The 11,869-nt window shown below is 35.0% G+C and overlaps 1 protein-coding gene across 5 annotated transcripts in view; it reads left to right on the forward strand.

Annotated features, from left to right (window-relative positions):
• Nucleotides 1-8,106, forward strand: part of LOC120305928 (collagen alpha-1(XXV) chain-like) — a 310,346-nt gene extending 302,240 nt beyond the window's left edge. For all 5 annotated transcript variants that reach the window (XM_039338369.1, XM_039338367.1, XM_039338371.1 and 2 more), the window contains 6 exons: nucleotides 2,213-2,257; nucleotides 4,779-4,805; nucleotides 5,730-5,774; nucleotides 7,541-7,573; nucleotides 7,703-7,738; nucleotides 8,004-8,106. In XM_039338369.1, the coding sequence (XP_039194303.1) occupies nucleotides 2,213-2,257; nucleotides 4,779-4,805; nucleotides 5,730-5,774; nucleotides 7,541-7,573; nucleotides 7,703-7,738; nucleotides 8,004-8,096 (279 nt within the window). In that variant the 3' untranslated portion in view covers nucleotides 8,097-8,106. The remainder of the gene's footprint in view (nucleotides 1-2,212; nucleotides 2,258-4,778; nucleotides 4,806-5,729; nucleotides 5,775-7,540; nucleotides 7,574-7,702; nucleotides 7,739-8,003) is intronic.
• The last annotated feature ends 3,763 nt before the right edge of the window (nucleotides 8,107-11,869 follow it).

Here is an 11,869-nt window from a genome sequence, read left to right on the forward strand (position 1 = left end):
TAAATAAATAAATACCATGGCTATTTACATTCTTTTGACTCTTAGATTTATAGGATTGTATTGTTTAGATCTACTAATACTTTTCATTGCTTATTTCAGTGTTTCCCAGACTTGACAATTTTAAGGCATGTGGACTTCAACTCTCAGAATTCCACAGCCAGCGTTGCTGGCTGTGGAATTCTGGGAGTTGAAGTCCTCATGCCTTAAAATTGTCAAGTTTGGGAAACACTGGCTTATTTCCTAATTTTTAGCAAAGAATATGTGTTACTTTATGTGGTATTTTTGCAGTAGACATGCTCTTTTTCCCCTTCCATAGAAGGAATCTTCACTTTTTTTTCTTTGAAATGAGTATTTACATAAAGGGGTTCTTCATAAAGTGAGTTATTGAATTTTCAAATCCAAAGGTAGAAAACAACACTGCCTTTAGTTTGTACAGAAAGTTCCCAAGCAGGTTTTTTGAGCATTCAGAACATTGCTAAAAATATGTATTACTTAACTTGCCAGATGGACAAAAAAGCTTTTCAGCCTTAGAAAAAATAATTTAAGGTATCAGGCAGGTAATAAGGGAGAGGAAAAGTATATTGAAAATTTCTCATTCAGCTCTGGCTCAGAATGTTAGGAACATATCTAAAAGACCACTTTTCATTATCCCTGTCTTGCTCACAGAACTTAAAAGAAATCTAGTGTTATGGGGCGTTTTTTACTTATAATACAAATTACAAATAAATTGGCATAAATTAGTGGAACTCTATACATCTTCCTTTTTTCATCAAGAAACCCTTCCAATTTCCTAGAATTGAACTAAGAAATATCCTCCATCTATATTTGGAAATAGGATAAAATCTTGTTTTATCAAGTGAAGAAGGGGAAATGTGCTTCAAATTGAGTTTGAAAGTTATGAATGCATCCACTGTACAGTGTTTGTTTATAGCAACAGTACAGAAGTGGGTTGCCATTGCTTTTTTCCATGATATTTTCAAGGTCTATAGTTTACTTATTTTCTGGGGGTGGGATGGGGGGGATTCTGTTACAAAAGTAGTGATTAGGCCCATCCTTGCTTAGCTTCTTTCTCTCATGTTCCATCATATATGCCCGATACACAATATTTTTAATAAGACTGATGAAAGCATATAACAAGCTTTGGCCTGTTAGCCTTTGAATGATTCTTCTGACTCTTAGCCAACAGATTTTGTAATGTAACAGGATTGGCATTGATTCTGGTAGGAGAAGTATCAATACAATATCCTTCACTAGGTCATATGGATGTAAGTTCTCCTGCTGTTCTTTATGATATTTATAATCAACTTTGGAGCTATATATTGTGTCAAGAGAACTGCAACAAGAATTCACAGAGTCTATTTTTCAGAAGTTGAAAAAAGGTCTAAGCTTTGGCAAAATAAAATATTTTCAGATCCTTGGAAAGCTCCACACAGGAAGTACAAAATTAGGTTAAATCTGAGATGATAACAGGACTACATTTTCATATGGGAAATCATATTGAGGGTTTGCCTCAGTCAGATTAAACTAGTTCATCATTCTCTGAATCCTTACCCTTGTAGGAATATGACAACTGTTTGGGAATTATGAAAGTTGAGTTTCAAGTATTTGGAAAATACCCAATTTGGGGAGGGCTGCTTTACTTAAGTCTATCAAAAATATCTCAAAGGAGTAAACAGTTTACATGCTGTTGCATGACATTTTGATGACGCTAATAAAGATGCTTTCCATCTGTGGATTTTGTACTTTAAAATAGGTTATTTCTGAGACATCAGCTCAGATATACCCAAGACTAAGGATTTAATAAGCCATATTAAAGTAGTCTTTTTTTTAAAAAAAAAAATCTTGCTTAATTATTGTCCATGCTTACCTCCACTCATAATGTAAAACAATTTGTTAAGATTTGTATCTAATGCTATGCTATTAGAAACACCTTTACCCTTTCCATTTAAAAGAGCCAGCTCATGATAGAGATGAGGCAAATATTAATAAATTTATTACATAATTTTACTAAAAAAATAATTATCAAATGTATTAGTTTAATTCTTTATATTAACCACTCTTTGAAAAATAATAAAGGAAATTTTTAAAGAAACATATACATTTTCATTTCTGTTTTTATTGCAACACTTATTGTACTTTTGAACTGATCACTTAGGCGTGAAATTTGCTGATCCAGTTCAATTTAATTAATTTTTTAATGTCATTATTTCAGGGAGAACCTGGTGCAATGGGAGAAAGAGGAGTCTCTGGACTTAAGGTTAGTAGATAAAATTCTGGCTAGTAATTTTTCACACTCTATTTTTATACATGATTTTTTTTGCAGTTCTTTTGAGAGTCATCTTTTTGTAGCAGAATAGCTTGTCAGTGGAGCTCATAGGGAGTAGAACAACAATCGTCAATAAACACATTGTAAAATATACTTTACTTATATCAAAAGAAGAAATGGGGTATATTGCCTATTCCTATAAGATTCTTCTGTACTACTATAGTTGTGTTGAGAGCGCCAAAGCACTTCTGGGTTGAAAAGATTGAGTGGTAACATCACCATTGTCTGCAGATGCCCAATTGGGGGTTCCTTTCATGTCCCTGTTAAGTTGCCCACTGAAGTGGTACCCATTTATCTGGTCACAGTCGCTTGCTTTCATATTGTTGGGTCGGCAGGAGTTGGAGCATGTGATGAGAGCTCATCTCATCCTGTGGTAGCAACCAGGTCTTGAACATGAGCCTGCTGGTCGTTAACCCAGTATCCTAACCTTGTGAGCCATCATACTCCCTAGATTCTTCTCTAGTCATGTATGATTTAAATAACGAGCCTTTTCTGTAAATGGATCTCACATCTTTACAGAAGGTTGACCTTTGATGAAAAGGATCGTTCATTTTCTTAGTTCTCCACCCAAAGACGTCTTTTGCAGAATTTAAATGTTTCCATATTATACATTAACTGGTTTTGTTATTATTGAGGGAAATATGGCTGAATGACTTTTAAGTCAATTTCTGAGAAACCGTATCTTGATCCTGATTCGCAATACAATTCTCCCTCTCAGTTTTCAGTTTAAGAAAGTGTCAAGGGCCAGAACTGAAAAGGATGCATATATCTTAACGCTGAAGAACTGCTTATAATCAAAATACTAACCTACATAGACAAAGAATATGCCCTGATGCAAAGCAGATATATAAGTTCTAGTCTTATTAATTGCCAAATGTCCTAACTTACATAAGGTAGTTGGTTTTTTAAAGCTATTAGAAGAGATTTGTCTAACTGAAGAAGTATGTATTTGAACACTGTCCAAATCCCATTATAAAGATCAAGAAGAAAAAGAAGAGTCTTGACGTTTTCTTAAAAGTTGTATCTGGCAAATAGAGTAGTCACACAGATTACATAGTAATAGTTGCAAATTTCTCTACTATATAATGCTTAAGTTGTAGTAGTAATTTGTAGTTTTGTATACAACAGTATTTAAGAAAATATAATTAATAATCATATTACTAATGTAATTTGTCACATCAGTGATAAATCTGCCTTCATGAAGCTATTCTCTCATTCTTTAAACATATGGAATCAAGGTTTACAGAGCATCATGGATTCCTTAAGTATGGTGGTGAATCAATACAGTCTGATCAAGAAAAAATGGCTCTAAATATATCAGAAGAAAAAAAACAATTCTATCACTAGTATATAAATGCTCTTAGATTTAATAGTCTATATTTTTTATTACATTGGTCATGCTAATGTGTTTTTAGCATGCAGTCCTGGGTCACAACAGAATTTGGATCTTCTATGAATGGGGCAAGGTCTTAAAATGATCATCTTGTTCTTTATATATAAGGAAAGAACAAAGGCCTTTGGCAAGCACTCATTTCTCATTTTAGACTTTCACTGATGACAATTAATAGCAAATTAGTTTCTCTATTGTTATATTTTAGAAGTGCAAGAAATCAATAATTAGATAAGTTTGAATGAACTATATGGAGGCAAAGTTAAAACAAGATGAATTGCCTAAGTCATAATCAGAGTATTTAAAGTTGCTTTCCAATCGGTAAGCATTATGAATATAAGAGTAAATTCAAGGTGTCTTTGGTGGAGTATGAGAATACATCTGCAAGATATTAAAAAGTCAAAACAAAGCCATTAATTATTTAAGATTATAGTTTTTCAACCTGTAGGAGAAGGAGTGGCAGAACAACGGGGCGGAATTAAAAAAGGAATCAGCCTAGAGCCTCTATGTCAGCAATCCCCAACCTTTCTGGCTTGGTGTCCCAGTGGGGAGGGGGGAGAGGGAATTGTTGCCTGCAAGTGGCAGAAGGGCACATGAAGCTCACATAAAGGGAGCTTCATGTGAGAGAGCAAGCAGCTGGCACTTGATGAGGGGAGCTTCGTATGCGAGAGTAAGCAGCCACTGCTTGCACAAGGGGAGCTTCGTGCACATGCACAAGCTTGCCAGCCGCTTGCACAGCCCAGTTCTGAACAGGCTGAGACCTGGAGTTGGGGACCCTTGCTTTACGTAGTCACAAGAAGTCCTTTGCTTTGTAAGTTTTAAAATACTAAGTAAGCTACATATGAATAAAAAATATTTTAACCAACTAAAAAGTTGCATAAAAATATATTACAGTAATGTAGCCCAAATATTTTATTTGAATCAGTGTCAAAATTACAATCTTTATCCTTAAATTTATATTTATTAAATAGATGTAATGGTCATACATAAAGGTCTGATAGATCTGCATGAATGTCCTTTGAGAACAATAAATGCATTATTTCTGCCTTCTGTTTCAATTAGGGTGATCCTGGACAACGGGGAGAAAAGGTAATACATATATGCTTATTTAGTCCTACAAACAAATAATTTCAAAACTGAATTGTGAAGTGTTCAACAACTTTTTATACATTCCATTTTATGCAAGAACTTAGGAAAACAGCACCCAGGTCAAAGTTATATATTCATAAGGTGCTGTAAACACTATGAAAAATCAGAATTTTCATTTTGAAAAGTTGTAAGTCACATTGTAACTGGAAGAGTTGAAACAAAGCATGGGAAGAAAAGGGAACAAAAAAGGGAAATAAAAAGGCAACAAAAAAAAAAACAGTTGAAGCTTACCATTTAACTGTTATTGTATAGCTGATGCTATTGAGGCCTAAAGTTTCAGGAAGTTGCCAGCTCAGATGTCTACATTTTGAGGGATTTATGAAACTCTGTAAAGGAAAAACAATGTTGAAAATAGCTAACCAATGTTATTAGATTTTTTTCTGATAAAAAGTGAGGTTTTATTATTTGTCAATAGAAAAATGAGGAGATACGGGATGAAAAGAGTTTTCTTGGAATATTAGAGAACATTCATTCATTCATTTCATCACCCTTTCCCTTCCCATTCTTTCCCCTTTTTAATTTTCTATTTTTTTCTTGCTTAAATTAATCTTGGTTTGTATTACTTTTTTATCTTTGTAATTTTAAATTTCAATAAATATGATTGTAAAAAAATCTTAAGCAAAAAACCAAGTTTGATGTGACAGGAAGACAGGCCAGAGCCAGTACAGACTAAGACTGAAATATTGCTTGATTTTTCTAATATATCACTTCTTTCTTCCATTACTCTGTCACTCTTTTTGTTCATTTCCTTGGTCTAATTTTATACTTTTCTTCAAAACTGTAAATAGAAATAAATTTAGGATGCTTTTAATAGAAAGCAACTGGTAAAAGAAAAAATTTAAAAGAACTTATTCTGATATTTAGGGTGATGCTGGAGAAAGTGGACCCAAAGGTCACTCTGGAGAAAAGGTACAATTTATAGAGAAGGTCACAAAGTACATTTAAATTCAGGTTAAAAACAACAGAGATACATTTTTTAAAAAAATAATTATAATTTTAATGATAAAATTTAATAAACTGATATATTCAAAATTATAATTTGTAGTTCCAGTATATATGCATACATGTTTATTTTTATAATTTTTGCAAGACATAGTCAAAAGAATTTGTTTTATCAATATGAATCATTTGGTTTGGTTTTTAGCAACTATAACCTTAGTATCATCGTATTATTTGTGATAACTAATTAGACTGATGTCATCCATATAAACTTCATTATAATATTGCTGAAAAGGGACAATCTATTAGGATTTTTTTCAGAGTGAACTTTATTTTCACTCTTTATTACACAAAACCCGATTCCTACTGTGAGAGGCTTTTATTTTTTATTATAATATTTCTTCTGCAAAATGTCAGTAATTACCGTCACATCTCCTGGCTTGTGAAATCTCCTCCCCAGATTTCTTTGTATTTCTTGTTATGATATTTAAATATTTCTTGTAAAATTGGTAAGTCTGCTCTGAGCTTCAGGCAACTGTTTCAAACTGAAATGGGTCATCATGAGCTCAAAACAGTTTGAACACAAGACATTTAACACATTTCTTTTTCCTTTCTCCTTCAGTCAACAGTATAAAAAATTGAAGGAACAAATCCCTTAGTTCATATAGATTGGCTGAAGCCTGTTTTGTGTAACTGTTGAATCCAGAATTTTCTGCTTTGGCTTTCCTGGTTTTCTTGTTCTGTTTCAGAAGACATACATGTGGACAAACACCACATATTACTCATGAATTCTAATTCGACTGTATGTAACTTTGGCTTGCATTTATAGAGCTTTCCTTCCCACACTTGAAATAATCAGTTTTAACCAAATACACAGGAGATTCAAAGGTGAAACTTAGTAGGAATACATTGCCAATTCTCACATTCCTGCACGGGACATACAATATTCCACCCTGAGGGCTGGTAGAGCTTTGCAAATGGTAGATGATTCAGCAAGCTGTTCTTCCTCAACTAGAACAGTTAAAGTCAAAGTCTCTATTCCTCCTTGACCCACAAACATTTATAAAATAATAAGCCAATTTAAAGTGCTTTCTTGGTGTCTTATGGACTAATATTTTATCAGTTTGTATTTGTATTTGGAAATCCCACAATATTTTAACATTCTTATTTTGGATTACTTTTTCTATACAGTATGTTCCCACTAATTTTTTTTATTAATGGCACATTTTAATTTTTACAAATGTTATTTTGGTGACTGTGTTATGTTGCTGTTCATAGTCAGTTTGTGTAATCTTTTTTTACACAAATTGGGTATATGATCTACTGTTCCTACTGCTTTGCACAATTTGCACTTTGAATCATTGGATGATTTTTCAGATCTGGTCTTGATTGCATTAGCTTGAACCTGAGCAGCCAAAATCAAGCCATCCGGTTTCCAGTGTTCAAGTCATGGCCAGGTTTTATCTGTATCCACTTTCCCTCAATCTTTTATAAAAATTGACCATGTAATACTTTTCCTTGCCAGCATTCTGTCCTGCTTTTTATTTCATTTGTTCAATATTCATGCTTTGTTTCTTGAACATTCAGTAAGTCTCAGTTTTTAATATCCATCAATGCTTGTTCTTGGCTGCCTTTTATGTAACCAGCCAATGTATGCTTTTCTTCTTCAGTATTTTTTTTTTACTTGAAGTAAACCTCTGCCTCCATTAATTACTATCATTATTATTATTATGTAGGGTGATCCTGGATCTTCTGCTGCGGGAATTAAGGTAATATGAGTAACAAGAACTTTTTCACATGTATGCCAAAATTAAATTTTCTGTATTTTCTTTCTTTCTTGAAGTTAATGCCATCCTTTAATTTTAATCTCCTGCTTTATAATTTGTTTCTTTGTTTAGGGGGAACCTGGACAATCGGGTAGACCAGGACAAAAGGTAATGTGTTCAAATAAATAATTTTGGTTTCCTAGATGTATTTGAAATCTGATTTGTCAGACATGTAGTATATAAAAAATGATACTGTCCTTTCCAATAAACTGAAACTTTGTCCCACTGTATTAAATGGGAAGGTATTTTAAGTAGCAGATATAAAGTAAGAAGTAGCGGCAACATACTGAACATATTTTGATTTGTGAAATATTTTCCTACTATTAAAATATTGTAATATTCTATTATAATACAATATAATTTAATTTGGTAGGGTGAACCTGGACTTCCTGGACTTCCTGGGTTACCTGGAATTAAGGTAAATATACATGTTTTATCTATATCAGTGCTGGCAAGAGAATTGTAGGAATTGCAATCCACCCGTCTTAGAAGTTTCCAAGGTTGAGAAACATTGATCTATACAGTTTTATTATAAATATGGGACATGTATAATTAACATGCAGTTTGGACCACTGTTAACATACCTGAAACCTTTTCTTCTATACATTAAGATCATCACTTGGTATCAACCATACTTGGAGAAGTGAAAGGGTAGCTAAGTTTTTTATTTTGTGTAATCTATAGCCAGTGAGCTACATATAGTTCTTTCCCCTTTTTGTTTATAACCTATAGCAGGGGTGTCAAACTCAATTTCATTGAGGGCCGCATCAGCATTGCGGTTGCCCTCAGGGGGCCAGGTGGATGTGGCCAGGGTGGGTGCGGCCTACTAGGTGGGTGTAGATAGAGTGGGTGTGGCCTACTGGGTGGGTGTGGTCAGCTCTACATCATTCGCGTCAAGGGTGCCTGTGGGGGCCTGGGCAAGAGTGGGATAGATCTGAGGGTCTCTGGCAGAAGGAGGTGGGACCAGGGCAAGTGCCAAGGCATGGTCCACTGGAGAATCCTCTCAGGCCATGCGGGGGGGGGGGTTATGGAGCTAAGACTGAATGTGTTTTAGCATAGATGGTCACCACAAAATTGTACATTGGCTCCCAGCTGGCCTGGGCCAGGGCCAAGGCAGAGGGGGCTGTTCCCTCACTGTTTCCAGGAGGGCTTCGTGGGCCACATGAAACCACTTCGCGGGCCGCATCCAGCCCCCGGGCCTTGTGTTTGACATGTCTGACCTATAGAGTTCTGCAAGATTGGACCATTGAAATTTAACAGTTCAATTTTATGTTCTTCAGTTGAAAAAAAATGGGTGAATTATCTTCACCTCTATAAACTTTTTAAAAGCACTCTTTTACAAAAGTGAAGAGGCAGACAGCATCATTGCAAATTTCAGTAAAAAAATGGTTATTAAAAGCATGGTCTCCAGATGCAAAATGAACTGCCTGCTATATATTGCAGAAAACATTCACCAATACTAACAATAATGGACTCTAATTGTTGACAGTCTTATCTCCCTTGCTTCCTGATATATGTTCATTGACAGAAAGTACATCTACTAATTCTACAGGCTAGATTAAGGTGCTGAGAAGACCTTTTCTGTATCCTTATTGATTATGCCTCTGCTATTGTTGCGATATAGACAATGGTATATGGTTAGTTCTGGCTCTCCACCCAGAACTAACCATATACACAAATTGGCAAGCAGTACTGGTCTTGCAGTACTAGTGTATTGTACTCCTGGCTGCAAGCAACCTCCAAAAATCTTGCTTTTGATTTCTGGACCAGCTCCAGTTTTCAACATAGCTGCAACGAGAGAACATTTCATCTTTATAGCAGTGAAACACCAATACAAAATAAAACTTCATAGTATGGAACAGGTTAATCTGGCAAAACCCAGTTTTATTCCAAGCATGCTTGTGCTGTTCTGTCATGCTAGGCTCTAGCAAACTTGCTAGACTATAGACTATTGTCTATATCTCATTAACTTGGAAATACATGCAACATACTGGCACATTATCCTATATCTCTATATACCACCAGTCTCTCTTGCTCATACTACTCTTCCTACAAAGAAACAAGTATGCACACATAAGCATCCACAGAGCTTTCCTCTTTCTACTAGAAATACCAACAAAGAAAGGAGGGAGGACCAAAATAGAGTGGGTGGCAAAATTAAGAAAAGAGATATTATAAAAAAGATTAAATTTAGTAGTAAAGCAGTTCTTTCCAAATAGCAGCTCATTTTCAAGGCATCCTCTTTCAGCTGGACTATCTAGTCTTTTCCATTTTGGGATCAGTCCTTCTTTTCTATTCTTATCAGCTAATTTGAAATAACCCCCCCCCAAATTTTTATCCTGATAAATATGCCATACAACTTATTCTGCACCAGTACATATTATGTTTTGAATTGTTTAGTTTTGTTTTTGAACTAGGCAGGACACCTGGCAAGAACATGGAAATGTCCTTGTAGATTTCTAGGCAATATTTTTAGAAATGATTTGCCTTCTTCCTAAGGCTAAGAGGAGTGATTAGTCCAGTTAACTTCCATGGCTAAAATAGGACTAGAAAGCACGCTTACATGCTTCTGGTCCAGTATTTTAATCAATAGACCTAATCAGCTCAATTGGAAGTATTTGTTTCATCATAAAAGTTGAATAAAAATTGAATGTTGATCCATCTAGCTTTTGCTAATCTGAATGGTGAGAGAATCATTGGTTTCTTTGAGAAGGAAATTAGAAATAAAACTTAATTCATGATTAGTATGAACTTCATAGACATTCTGTATTAAAAACTGAACTAATAAGAATCAATAAGAACTTGAAGAATATCTTCACTGTATTTGCCTGAGAGAAGGGGGTGACTTCCCATCCGCTTTGAAAAAATTCATACAGTTACCCATTAAAGAAATATCAAAATGCACCTGTCTGTATTCTTGGCTTTTGAAGATTAAGGCCTCTGAATCCATAAGCGCACCAATCAAATCAGATTGGATATCTTTTTGTTTTCTCTTTGCTGCTGCATTGCAGAGGTATGCTTTATTGAAATGGAATTACTTGTTTACTTGCTTTCACATGCCATTAAGAACGCTAATCTGGATAGAATCTCATTTACTTTCTGTTTTCTCAGTGAAGTACCTGATGAGAACACACAACTCAAAAACAACATTTTTTTAGAATATCCCTTTTATGTTGTGTAAAAGAATGTAACAAGCTTGTATTGTTGTTTTTTTCAAAAACAGCAAAAAAGTCAAACAGTAGACAGTGGCCAACTCAATGTTAAATGCTGAAATTCTGCAAAATCTTTTGCATAGAAAATTTTTTTGCATAAATATAAATACACTTTGAAACTATACTTATTCACTGTCATCTTTTATAATTAAACTGATTATTTGGATGGCATAGTTGGAAAAAATTGTAGACCCTTAATTTTCTGACTCACAATAGCTCTGTCAAATAGCACTATATTTGATTAATATTACAGAACAAGTCAATCTGATGGCTAGATCCATGATGTAAAAGCAATAGCAGTTAGACTTATATGCCACTTCACAGTGCTTTACAGCCCTCTCTAAGCCATTTACAGAGTCAGCATATTGCCCCCAACAATCTGGGTCCTCATTTTACCGACCTTGGAAGGATGGAATGCTGAGTCAACCTTGAGCCGGTGAGGACCCCTGGCAGTCAGCAGAATTAGCCTGCAAATACAGCATTCTAACCACTGCACCACCATGGCTCTTATGGTGTAGCAAGATTCAGTAAGTAAAGTAGCAAAAAGATAGAAATCTGTTCTTTACTGAAATAAGCACTTGGTATGTCTAGCTTTATCTAGAGCAGGGGTAGGCATCCTTGGCTCTTTTATGACTTGTGGACTTCAACTCCCAGAATTCCTGAGCCAGCCATGCTAGCCAAGGTTGCCTACCCATGACCTAGAGCTACCAATAATACAAAACCTGCATCAAAAATTGTTTTCTTTGTTTCACCCCCTCTGGTTCTCGGGTCCTTCTATCTTTAGTTTAGTGTTTATGGGGGTTGTAGTTTCCTATGCAAGGCTGGTGTACAGTTAGAGGTTTTCTTGGAATCCCAGCTAATATTTGAAGAACAAACGGCAATTGTGGCCATGTGGGCCTTTACACAAGTGACTGGACTGGGAAGATCTTTTGAGAATCACTCATGTATTGGTTACTGTGAATTGGATTATGGAAATCTGATGGATAGATCCATTCTTTAAGCGGGGTTGCTCTTGAAAACCATTAGC

This window comes from Crotalus tigris, unplaced genomic scaffold (genome assembly GCF_016545835.1).
Source record: "Crotalus tigris isolate CLP2741 ecotype Arizona unplaced genomic scaffold, ASM1654583v1 scf7180000017695.2238764, whole genome shotgun sequence".
NCBI lineage: Eukaryota > Metazoa > Chordata > Lepidosauria > Squamata > Viperidae > Crotalus > Crotalus tigris.